The 15,145-nt window shown below is 43.4% G+C and overlaps 1 protein-coding gene and 1 pseudogene across 1 annotated transcript in view; one reads left to right on the top strand and one right to left on the bottom strand.

Annotated features, from left to right (window-relative positions):
- The window catches only part of AFG2A (AFG2 AAA ATPase homolog A), a 305,069-nt gene that overhangs the window by 282 nt on the left and 289,642 nt on the right, over positions 1-15,145 (top strand). The window contains exon 2 of the mRNA XM_062199663.1: positions 12,367-12,491. Coding sequence (XP_062055647.1) covers positions 12,367-12,491 — 125 coding nt within the window. The remainder of the gene's footprint in view (positions 1-12,366; positions 12,492-15,145) is intronic.
- Positions 163-3,066, bottom strand: LOC133765775 (small ribosomal subunit protein uS5-like; annotated as a pseudogene).

Genomic DNA, 15,145 nt, shown 5'->3' with positions numbered 1-15,145 from the left:
CCGTGAGGTGCAGAGGTTTGGGGCGTTGGGCGTGGCGTGGGTGTGAGAGCGGCACTGAAGGAAGGAGTATTTTCAGTGGAGTCCCGCTTGGCGCTAGAGAAGTCCGGCACTCGCGGTTATCCGTGCCGAAGTCATTGGAGTTTTCCCCCCAAAAGCCTGAGTTTATTTAGTTAAGAGCGCGAAGTCGCTTCGCGGCGAGCTGGAGCCAGGAGCCCGAGCTGCAGCGGGGTCTCCCACGTGCGTGGCAGGAAGCCAGTGCCGGGAGCGCTGCCTCCCGGGGTCCGCGTTGGCAGAAGTCGGGGTGAGGAGCCGGCTGTTAGCCGGCCTCCTAACCGCTGGGGCGAACGCCCGCCCCCGGTTTGAATTTTTATAAGTTACGCTCGAGACAAGTTTGTTTCGTTTAAGGTTAATGAGCAAATCCTTGTAAATTTTTTACGTACGTGTTTTCATTTTACTTGAAAGGCAGAGAGAAAAACACATAGGTGGAGAGAAGTCTTAGATCTGTTACTTCCCTCACCAAATGCCGACAGCAGCCAGGGCTGGGCCAGGCACAAGCCAGGAGCTGCGTGGGGGCTTCAACCGGGTCTTCCAAGTGGGTGGTAGAGACCCAAGTGCTTGAGCCCTCGCCCGTTAACATTCAAATCTTCCATCTTAAAAGCTGACCCCATCTCACCACCACCTCCACCTCCACCCGCCTCTCTGCCTTTTTTGGGCGGGGGAGGTCAGACTTTTTAAATGGTCTCTGCCTGCTCTTCACTCATATGCTTTAACAAACTACCTCTGTGTCTCTCCATCATTCCTTGGGCACCCCTTGCTGCGGTCCTGGATCATCTGATGATATGCCGGTGTGGATGGTTTTTCATTACTTTGACCTTGGCAACCTTAGGCGGCAGCAGTTTCCTTCCTGTCTCAGCTGTCAGCAGACTGCCCTAGTTTTCCTCCTCCTTGGTTGTACTTTTCAGCTAACTTTGCAGGCTCATCCTCTTCCACCTGACTATTAAATGTTGTCCTTTCTCAATTCTTAGTTCTAAACCCACATCCTTTCTCTCTGTCTTCTCCCTTTGGCAAGTTCAGCCAATGCCAAGATTTTCCCGTCTGTGTCTTCTTCACTTTCAGATTTTTATTTGTCCTCCATTACTGTTTCTCAGTCTCGGTTCAGTTATCTTTTAGACCCAGCTTCTTGAATTCTGTGTGGTGAAGGTTTTAAGCTTTACTAGAAATCACAGATTGCACGTTTGCTAAATACAATGAAAATGAATTACTGGAAAAATAAGCTAAAAAGCAAAATAAAAGTTTGCATTGGATTCATTAGATATAAGATTACTCTGTCAAATTGCAATGAAAGCTTCTAAACATTTATTCTAATATTCTGTATTTTGTTATGAGCCATTAACAACTAGTTTGTGGATCCTTTTTTTTTTTTTAAGATTTATTTATTTGAAAGGTAGAGTTACAGAGGGAGAGGAGGAGGAGAGACAGAGAAGGCAGAGAGATCTTCCATCTGCTGGTTTGTTCCCATATGGCCACAGCGAGAGGGGCTTGTCTGGTCAGGAGCTAGGAGCTTCTTCCAGATCTCCCACTTGGGTGCAGGGGCCCAAACACTTGGGCCATCTTCTGCTGCTCTCCTGGTTTCTGTGGACCACATTTTGAATAGCATGGTAGAGTACTTCTGTGATTTCTCAGAGGTACCTCGGGACTGAGTTTGTGAGCTTTTATGTCTTCCAAAATAGAAAACTTAATCACTGTTCAACATTTGCTATTGCAAAATTCAGAAACCTGGGAATCATTGTGGCACTGCTTGCTGTCATATCTCACATCTCCACTCCATCACTACATCCTCGTTATTATCACTTAAACATTCCCTAAATGTTTTCCGTGTTTGTCTTTTTAAACAGGCTTAATTCGCTTTATTTTTCTTGTATAAAAACCCATGTTGTAGTCACAGCTGGAGCCTGGGTCCTTTGCACAGGGTCTTTACAGATAGTGAATTCCTGATAGGGACACTTGGTGAACACAGTCTCTTTCCAGATGTAAGGGTCAGATAGTTGTAGGTTTTGGGGTCGGCATCAAAAGTAGCCTTGGCAAAGTTGCCCAGGGTGGCAGTGCAGCACCTGGCTGAGGTGGAACAGTCATCAATGTCATCCATCAGCCGCAGCCTCTTGGGGACAGCAACCGAGGCAATGCCAGTAACTGTGGAAGTGGGGATGAGGTGGACCAGCACAGAGCACAATGTCTGGTGACCTTGTAAGGGTTGCTCATCTTGTTTCCCCTGTAGCCTCTCAGCTCCGGCACAGCGGAGAGCTTGGCCAGGATGATGGCCCCTCAGGTGACAGTGGCTACGTCCCTAGAGCTCTTCACATCCAGGCTGACTTGATCATTATAGTCTGTAGTGTTAACAAATGCCTTGAACCTGGGCCAGCCTGCTTCTGCTTTTGCACTGGCTTAATCTTTTTAATTAATTAATTATTTTTTATTTTGACAGGCAGAGTGGACAGTGAGAGAGAGAGAAAGGTCTTCCTTTTCTGTTTTCAGCTGTGGCTGGCGCAGCACGCTGATCCGAAGGCAGGAGCCAGGTGCTTCTCCTGGTCTCCCATGCGGGTGCAGAGCCCAAGCACCTGGGCCATCCTCCACTGCACTCCCTGGCCACAGCAGAGAGCTGGCCTGGAAGAGGGGCAACCGGGACAGAACCCAGAGCCCTGACCGGGACTAGAACCCAGTGTGCCGGCGCTGCAGGCAGAGGATTAGCCTATTGAGCCGTGGCGCTGGCCTGCACTGGCTTAATCTTAACAACCTCAACCTTGAGGGACACCCCCAAGAAAAAGTCAATGATCTTAGACTTCTTGATGGGCAGGGAGAACAGAGATTTCCTCCAGGGACTTGCTCTTCAGCTCCTTGACCAGGCAGCCCAGCTTGGTGACAGGGAGCCACTATTGTCCATGGCCTTGCTTCTGTGAGCTCCATGGTGTAGGCCCAGCTCTGGGTGCTGATGCAGAAGCTTCTGTGGAAGTAGCGGTGGCCTTGCATTACAGGGCCTCTGTGCCCTCCTGCTGCACGGTCATCCGCCATTTGGTGTTTTCTCGGAGAAGCAGCCACATCCTTTTATTTACACGATTCCCTCTGCTTCTATTGTAATCTAAGATACCATCTCACTTGGACTGCTGCAATAGCCCTTTAGCTGAATTCTGCTTTGGCTTTTGTTCTCTTCCAGTCTACAGCCAGAATGAACTTTTAAAGTAAAGATCCTGGAGTTGCCATTTAGTCTAGTGGCTAAGATGCCGGGTGGGACACCTGCATCTGTGTATCAGAGTACCTGGGCTCAATTCCAAGCTTTCTTCTGATTCTACCTTTCTGGTAATGTGTGCTGTGGAAGGCAGCAGGTCCTGGCTCAAGTGGCTGGATTCCTGCCCACCCACGTGGGAGATTTGGAGGGTGTTCCCTGCATCAGGCATGGCCCAGCTCCAGCAGTTGTTAGCATTTGTGCAGTGAATCCACAAATGGTTGTGCTTGCTCTCTCTGCTTCTCAAACTAAACTAAACATGGCCCTGTTTTTCATCCCTTACTGGGTGCTGGTTGCTCTCAGAGTAATTGCCACTATATTGATACAGACCACTGCCCTGAGTGAATTGAAGGAGTCTTACACAGACAAATAGTGGGCAGTAAAGATTTATCATAGTAACCAAAGTACACTCCACATGGCAAGTGGGAGCAGTCCTCTCCTAAGAACTCAGCTTAGTCTCTCAAGGCCCTTGTGGTGTTTTGGTCTGTGAGTTTATAGGCCGATTTTTAGAGAGGTGAGGGGGCCATTGCCAGGGAGACTTTCTCCAGATGTCCTGGGCAGTGAGTTATCACTGGGGACTCTGACCAGGTGTCCTGCTGGAGAGATGCTGTTGAGCTATTCCCATGGGTATTCCTGGGAAGACTCCCATCAGGGTCCTTTGGCCCATGGTCATCCGTTAATAGACCCCTCATGCAATGTCCTTGTCAACGTGAGTTTTACAAAGTTAACTCCTGTTGTTACCTTCCTGGGTTTGGGCATTTGAGTTTGGACTTTCTACTGTCTCATGTAAGCGGACAGGCAGCCTTTGAACTGGGTCCTTTGTAAACTGGCATTTTCAAGCAGGTAAAAGAACCTGGCATTTTTAAGTAAATAAAGCAAGCAACTTTAGGGTTTTTTTTTTTTTTTCTTCCAGCTTTTTCTTCTTTTATTCTGTTTTCGCTGGACCCTACCTGTTGCCTGCCTGGGTCTTGATTGAGCTTCTGTAGGTGGCGCCCCTTGTCTCTCTCTGTTCTCCCTTCTGAGCTTGCAGCAGCTGCCTTTTTCTTCTCTTCATTGAATTGTTTCCTAGTCTTCCTGCAGGCTTCTTTGAGAAGTGTTCTTTGATTCTTCCAGATTTGGCAAGATCCCGCCTCATAGGTGCTGTTAGCATTTTTAGCCATTCTTTCATAGTATTTTTTTTTTTTTCTGTGTGACCCTTTTCTTTTTTTTTTTTTTTAAATTTTTTTTTTTATTTTTTAACTTTTATTTAATGAATATAAATTTCCAGTGTACAGCTTATGGATTACAATGGCTTCCCCCTCCCATAACTTCCCTCCCACCCGCAACCCTCCCCTCTCCCGATCCCTCTCCCCTTCCATTTGCATCAAGATTCATTTTCAATTCTCTTTATATACAGAAGATCAATTTAGTATAAAGATTTCAATAGTTTGCACCCACATAGAAACACAAAGTGAAGCATACTGTTTGAGTACTAGTTATAGCATTAAATCACAATGTACAGCACATTAAGGGCAGAGATCCCACATGAGGAGCAAGTGCACAGTGGCTCCTGTTGTTGACCCAACAAATTGACACTCTAGTTTATGGTGCCAGGAACCATCCTAGGCTGTTGTCATGAGTTGCCAAGGATATGGAAGCCTTCCAAGTTTGCCGACTCTGATCATATTTAGGCAAGGTCATAAAAGACAGAGTGAGGATAGTAACCAATGATCCTAAGAGTGGCATTTACCAGGTTTGAACAATTATACAGCATTAAGTGGGGAAGAGGACCATCAGTACACACAGGTTGGGAGTAGAGCCATTGGTGGTAGAGTAGAGGTTATGATTACAAAGGAATGAGGCCCAAGTGCACTAGACAGGGCCTAGAACAAAGGACAGAGTCATTATTAGAGGAGCTAAGAAAGGTGCTGTCTAAGCTACAAGTAATTTTTCTGATTGAGAGGCAAATAGAACCTGATAGAAGGGGCTTGATAATAATCTGGTGGGCTTTAGGCCTTGTAAGTTAAGAGGCCCAGACCTATCTATCTCTTCACATGGGGTATATCCTAAGGGAGGTGTGAACCTCCTAGGGGAAGGCACTCTGTTGACTTTCATTACTTGGCTGGCCTGGGAGGAGAGCTGGCCAGGTAAAGGCAGGGGGCATCTCTAACAAGAAATTTACAGTTCTGCCTGCAATGTTGCTGACCCTACTTGAACATCTCCTCAGCTGCAGTGGTCACTTTGGAAGTTGGGCTGAGTGAAGGGCTTTTCAGCTTAGAGCCAATAAGATCTGTGGCTCTGACCTGGGCATCCTTCGACTCCAGGGCAGGTCCATTTCCAGTGATCCAACTCTTGGCAGAGCTGCCAGGGCTCTTCACAAGCTGACTTCTGCTGAAGCCCAGGCTTACCACATTGAAAGCCACTGCAGTGGACTGGCCTGTTGGGTCTCCTTGAGGGCAGATCACTGTACAGATCAGCCATTAATAGGCCTGCCACCCATTGCTTCTGATGCCTAGCTTTCTTTTCCTCCTGGTTTGTGTTAAAGCAGACCAGAGGATGCAAGTCAAGGGAGTGCCCGTGTCCCATCTCTAATCTTCGGTGGCCTGAACTACAAGTCTATAGTCACAGGCATGTTCTGTGGTAGTTTTTCTAAGGTAGACAATGCCCATGAGGAAAATTATATTCTCACTTTAAAACTTTCTTTCCCTTTGGTCTGAAAGGGAGGTTTTTTCTACTTACTGTATACTTCGCTGATGGCGAAGTGAATCTAGCTATGAGATTATTATTTAAGTTCTTATTTTGGCTATGCTATTGCAGAAAAATGTTAGCCATCTCTTTTATAAGGTCTAAAGATTAAATTGTGCATCCTACAGATTCCTTCATAATAGAATTAGTTTCCTACCTTGAAGAGAATAGAGAAATGAAAGAACAAGTTGGGCTTAGAATAGAGAAATGAAGGAGCAAGTCCTAGATTGCTTGCTGACAATAGCAATATCACATGAATACTTAGCAAACCGTTTCAACCATTAGATAACAACTTAAGAAAACATTTACCAGAAGGTCCAATGCCTTCTATAAATTTTAAGAATCATGTATTTGAAAACACCTCTTAAATATCTAACATGGTGTAGTTTGTTTAGCCAGTAAACTTAAGCACAACCATCTAAAATGTTTTTAGTTTCTTTCTACCAACAAGTCTAAAACATATGATACACAGATTCAGGTCCCACAAATTAAAATGTATCTTTGATTGATTTTAGCAGCTTAAATTTATGGACAATCTTATCTATAAGCCATTTAAAATAAAACTCTTAATAAAATTTCCCCATGTGGACATACGATATGTACACACATATAATATAGCATAATAGACCAATATAGCAATTTTAATAATAGCTTTTAAAATCTTTAACTCTTTTTGTAGATTGCCAATTGATTTGAATTGCTTTTTCTTTTTAGTAACCTCAGTTAACCATACTTTCTCTCAGTTGGTGCTGTTAATATATTATTGGCTTCATCTGTTTACAGAGCCATCCCAAAGTACTGAATACAATAAAAGTGGCTGGAAAAAGTCCATAGGAACCTATAGGAGGACAGCTAAACACAGAACCAACAACGCTTTAGTTTTATGAGCAGCACATCATATATAACTGTGGATGACAAAAGACTTTAAGTCGCCATGTTTAAAATTATAAACTCATCAACCAACAATAGGCACTTGCTTACTTCACAGTATTTTTGAAAGCACCTGTAGGATTTTACAAGTATGTAACCCTTTAGGCCTCTGGGGCTTTCTCATTAAGATAACTATCATGTCTAGTAACACAAGATCATTAGACTTTTTAATTCTCAAACATTTGTATTAATAGCATTTTCCATTATAGAAACTTAAAGTCTGGTACCACATCACATCTTGACAGTCCTTCTAATATACTCCAAATAGACTGATTAGTTGGTGTCTCTATAAGATGAGAGACATAGGTCCTTCGATTTTTTCAGTTGGGCCCAAACTGGAAAAACCAAAGTCCAGGATTTACTGGAAATTTTAGAGACCAGATTGTTTGAAACTTTGATTTTTTGAATGCCTGTCAAGAATGCCAAGAAGGCTCAAAATCCAAAATATCTGGTTGAAATAAGATTTCTTAAAATCATGACATAACATAGACCAAATTTGATCATTGTTACAAGGTGATTATTCAAATTTTTGAAAAAAGCACATATTTAAATAACCTATAGCTCTTAATAAAAATTCAGCTGTTTTTGAACAATTAGAATTTAACAGACATCAAGAGAACATAATAGATTACTTTAACACATTGCTTTAACAGAGCATCAGAGTTTAATTCTATGTCAAAGAGAAATTGAGCTTCCAGTGATCTTTTGCTGTGAGGTTTCCTTCCTTTACCTTCTTTCATATTGGTGACCATGTTTCTGTGTTTCTGTGTGTAACACATCTTTAAGCATCTTTTGCAGGGCAGGATGAGTGGCAACAAATTCTTTCAGTTTCTGTTTGCTATGAAAAGTCTTAATTTCACCTTCATTCACAAATGAGAGCTTTGCAGGATATAGTATTCTGGGCTGGCAGTTTTTCTCTCTTAGTACCTGGGCTATGTCTCGCCATTCCCTTCTAGCTTGTAGGGTTTCTGATGAGAAGTCTGCTGTGAGTCTAATTGGAGATCCTCTAAGAGTGATCTGACGTTTCTCTCTTGCACCTTTTAGGATCTTTTCTTTATGTTTCACTGTGGTGAGTTTGATTACAACATGTCGTGGTGAGGATCTCTTTTGGTCATGTTTATTAGGGGTTCTATAAGCTTCCTGTACTAAGATGCCTCTGTCCTTCTCCAAACCTGGGAAATTTTCTGCTAGTATCTCACTGAAAAGGCCTTCTAATCCTTTCTCCCTCTCCATGCCTTCAGGAACTCCTAGAACCCGAATGTTGGGTTTTTTAATAGTATCCTGTAGATTCCCGACAATATTTTTTAGATTTCTAATTTCTTCTTCTTTTCTTTGGTTTGCCTGTTTCCTTTCCTGTTCTCTGTCTTCTAAGTCCGATATTCTCTCTTCTGCTTCGCCCATTCTGTTTTTAAGGCTCTCTAATGTGTTTGTCATTGGATCTATTGAACTCTTCATTTCATTATGATTTCTAGTCACTATCAGAGTTCCTTGTTCCACTAGTTGTTTCATTTCATTTTGATTCCTCCTTAATATTTCACTTTCACGAGAGAGATTTTCTATCTTGTCCATGAAGGATTTCTGTAGTTCAAGAATTTGTTTTTGAGAACTTGTTAATGTTCTTATCAATTTTTTGAGATCCGCTTCTTGCATTTCTTCGATCTCATCATCTTCATAATCTTGAATTGGGGTGTCTTTTTCATTTGGGGGCATCATAGTTTCTTCCTTGTTCTTGTTAGCTTGGTTTTTGTGTTTGTTGTTTGGCATGTTGGAGATATTTGGTTTCTTCACTGTGGTGTTTTTTCTTGTTACACTATGGCTCTATATTAAGTGGACTGTCTGCTTTCCGTGGAGCCTTAGAGGCTTGAGATGAGTGTGGACTGAGAGCTGTGTTTGGTTCCTCAGGGTTGAGGGTGTGTCAAAGATGACACTCCCAGGTTAGGTGTGGTAAATCTCTCTTTCTTTTTTTGATTTAAAAGGGAAGTAATTCCGCACAGCTGAACGTAATTGGAGGTAGTTAGCAGGCAAATGATATACCCACAGGAGCCAGAGATCAGAAGCTCTTTCCCAAGGACCACACAGGGAATCTCTGCTGCCCTCAGTGTGGGCTCCAATTCTCCTGCAGTCTCCCACTGGGTTGCCAAGTTAGATGCTAATCTCCTGTTATTTCACCCCTCCCCACAGAGTCAGGTTTTTCTGCTAGGCTCAGGGCTGGTGCAGACCTGAGGTCGCCCTGCTTATGACGTATGTCCAAAATGGCGCCTGCTCTGTCTTGCCTTTGAGAGGTGAGCAGAGAGAGAGAAACTTGTGTCTGTATCAGTCACTTTTTTAAATTTTTTTCCTATCTCTCTTCTAGTTAGCCTGGTGAACTTTTCCCCACGGAGTTTCAAGCCTCGTTCCCTCTAGCCTCCTCTTTCCGCTTGCCTGCTGGTGTCTCGGGCTATGGAGGTTCGGCTCACCTCGCGTTCCAGCGCTGGTGCGTTGAGTCTGCCGCTGGTGTCCCGAACTTGGGCTCCCACGCTCTCCACGCAGTTACACTGTGAATCACTAGTTCCGGAAGAGTTTCCTCTGCTGTTTCATCCCCTACTCTTCCTTGACCCTGCAGTATCTCCACTTATATTAAACTTTCTCTCCCCCCGGACTAAGTGTGCTCCCTGCCTATTCCGCCATCTTGCCCTGTGTGACCTCTTTCATAGTATTAATCTTAGTTTATAATTATACAGTTCTTCAGTGATTCCTTGATAAGTCTTTCATCCTACTGGATTATACACTCTATAGATTAAAGACTGAACAAAAGCCCTGCGTGGTGTCTGCTATATAGTTGGTACATAGTATGTAATTGCTGAATGAATAAATGAACAATTCATAGGTTGTTTGGAATTATCATTACTATCTTGTCAGTTAATCTGACACTGCAAGTGATCCATAAATGTGAAGGTAGTTAATAGGGGAAGTGGATATTAAGATAATTTTTAAAGTATTTGAGGAATGAGGAATGGTGAAGGAAAGTGGTGTGGATTGCTTGGATAGATTTGTATTTGGATGCTATAAGCAGAGAGCACAATGGTGATGTACTGGGAGATGAGACTAGTGGATGGGAATTCAAATGCTATCTCCATTGATAGTGTGGAATTGTGTAGGGTTACCTGTGATTTGTTAAATCCTGGGATGTGGTGACTGTGCAGCCCAGGATGGAGGGAGGAGAAAACATAGAATCCTGAAAAGGACTGAGTATACCTCTGAGGTAATTGTCAAGAGAGAAAAGTGATTCCCTGGGGTTTAAGAAGAAAGAGGTAGCAGGAACTAAAGATGAGGTCATGCAACAGTGGGATTCTTTGCTGTCATTGATCAGCAAATTGGGTAAGAGACCTCATGCTCAGAGGAAGGTTGAATTTCTGTTCGGCTTCTCTTAGCATACACTATGCTGTTTCATTTTATTCTCAAGACTGTTTATCTTAGCTTGTAGGATGTTTTTTTTTTTTTGTTTTTTTTTTTTTTTTTTTGACAGGCAGAGTGGACAGTGAGAGAGAGACAGAGAGAAAGGTCTTCCTTTTGCCGTTGGTTCACCCTCCAATGGCCGCCGCGGTAGCGCGCTGCGGCCGGCGCACCGCGCTGTTCCGATGGCAGGAGCCAGGTGCTTCTCCTGGTCTCCCATGCGGGTGCAGGACCCAAGGACTTGGGCCATCCTCCACTGCACTCCCTAGCCACAGCAGAGAGCTGGCCTGGAAGAGGGGCAACCGGGACAGGATCGGTGCCCCGACCGGGACTAGAACCCGGTGTGCCGGCGCCGCAAGGATGTTTTGTTTTTGTAGATTTGCTCTTCTGTTGACTCAAGGAAAGTAAGTGTTGGAGAGTTATTTTGTAGTACTAAATAACAGTGTAAATGCTTTTTTTAAAAGTTTTATTTATTTATTTGGAAGGCAGAGTTACAAAGAGGCAGAGAGAGAGATCCTCCGTTCACTAGTTCACTCTCCAAATGGCTGCAAACGTTGGAGCTGGGCCGATTGAAGCTAGGACTTCTGGGTCTCCCATGTTGGTGCAGGAGCCCACGCACTTGGTCCAGCTACTGTTTTCCCAGGTCATAGCAGAGAGCTGGATTTGAAGTGGAGCAGCTGGGACTCCAACCAGTGCCCAGATGGGATGCTTGCACTGCTGGTGGTGGCTTTACCTGCTATGCCACAGTGCCCCTGCCCTTCAGATATGTTTCCTAATTTTGCTTTCATTGATTGTTAGTTTCTCATTGCAAAGGATTTTCTGATTATTATCACTAATATTAGGTATGATTATCATATTTGTGTCAATAATAAATTTTATCACAAAATGTATTGATTTAAATCCAATATGTGTTTTGATTTTGTGCTGACAAGGAAAATATTGTATACTCATCTATATTCATTCATTTCATGGATAGTTATTGTGCAATTGCTATATTTGATGTGCTCTTAGGCAGTTTGTAATTGGAATTATAAATATAAGTATGACCCAGTTCTGCCCCGAAAGCAGGGTGTGGTTTAGAAAAAGTCTGTAAAACAGATGAATACTATGATGATAAATTCTAGTATCTTGCAGCACAGGTTGCTGTGAGAAGCAAAGGAGAGACAACTAAGCAAAGATAGAGCTTGTTGAGCGGGTGAGGTAGGAAGGGATGGAGATGTTAACATATCATTTTCAGAGGTGTCCCCGTCTGGAATGAGTTCAGGGCCCCATTTGCCAAAAGTTAGAATCACTAATGGTACTTTCAGGGAGTTTAAGTGTATTCGTCTGAAGAATAAGACTTGTGTTATTATCCTATCAGTGTATTAGTAATAGAAAAGGATCTGATTATTCTGTGTGTCAGAAGTGGAAATATACTTTAATCCTTTAGAGCCAGTTAGATGTGCCAGTTCCCAGTTTAAGCTTTTGAGTGCTGCTAGCTAATTCAACTTAGAACTTGAAATACAGAAAGCTCAGGGATTATTGCAAGTATTTAATTCTTAATAAAATTAGAGATATCCTCTTTTTAGTTAACACTTATAACATCGTCAGTAGCCCTCAAAATGGTTTGATTTTAAATCAAATTTTTTTCTTTCAAAGATTTATTTGAAAGGCAGAGTTACACACACACACACACACACAGATCTCTCATATCTGGTTCACTCCCCAAATGGCCACGGTGGTCAGGGCTGGGCCATGCTGAAGCCATGGAGCCTGGAACTCCATCCCATTTGGGTAGAAAGACCCAAGTACTTGGACCATCTTTCTGCACCAGAAGCAGAGCAGCACCAGAACACCACCCTCGAAATCTGTTTGTTATAATTAAGGTTGGAGCAGTGGTTTCTCCTTATGATAAGTGCATTCATGGGGTTATATGGATCAAGGATTTTTGTTTACTCCAAAAAGAAAGCATGCTTTAACTTCAATTACAAAACTCTACAAAAATAATTTCTCTTTTTTCATAGTGGATGGCAAAGTCCCTAAAACATTCCAAAATTCCCTTGTTCATCTTGGACTCAACACTATGAAGTCTACAAACATATGTATAGGTCGGCCAGTGTTGCTTACCAATTTGGATGGAAAGCAAGAGGTAAGAGTCCTTTTCATTTTTCATTTCCTTTGTTTAGAGATATTGTGATATTTCTTTTCTTTCTTTCTTTCTTTTTTTTTTTTTTTGGACAGGCAGAGTTAGAGAGAGACAGAAAGGTCTTCCTTTTTCCGTTGGTTCACCCCCCCCCCCCAAAATGGCTGCTATGGCCAGTGCTGCGCCAGTCTGAAGCCAGGAGCCAGGTGCTTCCTCCTGGTCTCCCATGCGGGTGTAGGGCCCAAGCACTTGGGCCATCCTCCACTGCCTTCCTGGGCCACAGCAGAGAGCTGGACTGGAAGAGGAGCAACTGGGACAGCATCCGGCACCCCAACCAGGACTAGAACCTGTGGTGCTGGCAAGTGAGCCGTGGCGCTCTTTTTTTTTTTTTTTTTTTTTTTAAGATTTATTCATTTATTTGGAAGTCAGAGTTACACAGAGAGAAGGAGAGGCAGAGAGAGAGGTTTTCTATCCACCAGTGCGCTCCCCAGTTGGCCACAAGGTCCAGAGCTGTGTCGATCCAAAGCCAGGAGACAGGAGTTTCTTCCGGGTTTCCCACATAGGTGCAGGAGCCCAAGCACTTGGGCCATCTTCTACTGCTTTCCCAGGCCATAGTAGAGAGCTGGATTAGAAGTGGAGTAGCCGGGACTCTGGAGCAGCTGGGACTCAAACCGCCACCCATATGGGTTGCTGGCACTGCAGGCGGTGGCTTTACCCGCTACGCCATATTGCCAGCCCCCCTATGATATTTCTGATTTTGGTTTTCATTGCAAGCTGGAGTAAATGAAATACTCTATTTTAAATTACATTCACATGTATGTAAACTCTTTTCTTTTGGTATCCATGACTGTGCTGGATTAGTAGCCTCCAAAATGTCACGTGGAGAAAGGTCTCTCCTTAGGACGTAGCAGCACATATATTAGTGGCCCCTTCTCTACAGAAATGGTATTTTGGGGTAAGAAGGTCACCTGTGTTATATGCAGATACTTAATTACTCTCCTTGTTTTCATCTGTTTTTTGTTGTCACTCATCATACTTGAGACTTCAAGCCCAGAATCCTTCCTGGTTCATTACACACACACACACACAGTATGCATCATATACAAAAATACATATAAACATAGAAATATGAAAATTGTATGTAACATATATAAAACTTTTAAGAATGATTTATTTGAAAGGCAGAATGTTGGGGAGAAGAGAGAAATCGTCCATGCACCAGTTCACTTCCCCCTGATGGCCACACCAACCAGGTCTGGGCCAGGCTGAAGACAGGAGTTCTATCCTGATCTCTTACAGGGGTGGCAGAGGTCCAGCTGCTTGGACCTTCCCAAGCACATTAGCAGGAAACTGGATTGGAAGCGGAACAGCTGGAACTCATGTCAGCACTCTAGTACAGGATGCCGGCGTTACAAGCAGTGGCTTAGCCACTGTGCCACAATGCTGTTCCTGGATCATTTTTTAGAAAATTTATTCGTTTGTTAGAGTGAGAGAGCTTTCATCTGCTGGTTCATTCCCCAGATGCCTGCACTGACACACCTGGACTGGAGCAGGCCTGGGACTCAACCAGGTATTCCATGGAGGTAGCAGGAACCTAGTTGAGCCATCATAGCTGCCTCCTAGCCTCTGCACTGGCAGAAAGCTGGAGTCTGCAGCTGGAGCTGTGCATCCCAAACTCAGGAACTCTGATACAGGATGTGGGGAGCAAAATTCTGAATGGCTAAGTTAACTGCCTGGCCCCTCCTCCTTTTTAACACCTTGACTTTCTTCTCTGCTACCAGGGCCTGCTTCTACATGGCTTCTTCTGTTGCTTTTCTGATCCACTGGGGGTCCTCCGGAGATGTTTTGAAATGTTTTTGAAATCTTTTGACTGCTGATGGCCCACCCCTCCCTTTCCTTTAATTTTTCTAGGCTTATGTCATACTGTATTTTTTTTTGAAAGAGAGGACTGTAAATGTGTAAGCTTGAGCCAGAAATCTTTGGTCTCTTTATTTTAAAAAAATTTTAAGACTTATTTGTTTATTTGAAAAGTAGAGTTACAGAGAGAAAAGGAGACAGGCAGAGAGAGAGTTCTTCTGTCTCCTGGCTAAATGACCACAATGGCCAGGGCTGGGCTAGGCTGAAACCAGGATGGAATTCCTTCTAGGTTTCCCATGTGAGTGGCAGGGACCCAACCACCTGGGCCATCTTGAACTTCTTTCCCAGGCTCATTAGCAGGTAGCTAGATCAGAAGCAGAGCAGTTGCTCCAAATTAGATGCCTGTGTCACAGGCAGTGGCTTAACCTGCTGTGCCATTAACCTGCTCTTCCTCTTTACCATTTAAATGTGATGAGATCCAGGTTCTAATAAAGCATTTTTGTTGTGTGTCTTACTACTTTCTGGATGTAGTTGAAGTTTCGGCAGGATTACAACTATGTTACCTTCAGTTTTTCCTCTTTTTCTTCTTATCACCTACTAGTAGTTGTGTCTTTTTTCCTAAATCCACCTTTCGATCTTCTACCATCTTCACTGTGAGATCATTCCTGATCTTTTCAAAAGAATGTACTGTTTATTAAAATAATTTTTTGTGAATCCTTGTAATATTTTATCCTTTTTTAAAAATGTAGTTTACCTTATTGTAACTTTACTGTAAGGACCATGCCTTGCGAAAGATCTGTATA

Source organism: Lepus europaeus, chromosome 8 (assembly GCF_033115175.1).
Source record: "Lepus europaeus isolate LE1 chromosome 8, mLepTim1.pri, whole genome shotgun sequence".
NCBI lineage: Eukaryota > Metazoa > Chordata > Mammalia > Lagomorpha > Leporidae > Lepus > Lepus europaeus.
This window is presented reverse-complemented; position numbering and strand designations above follow the sequence as displayed.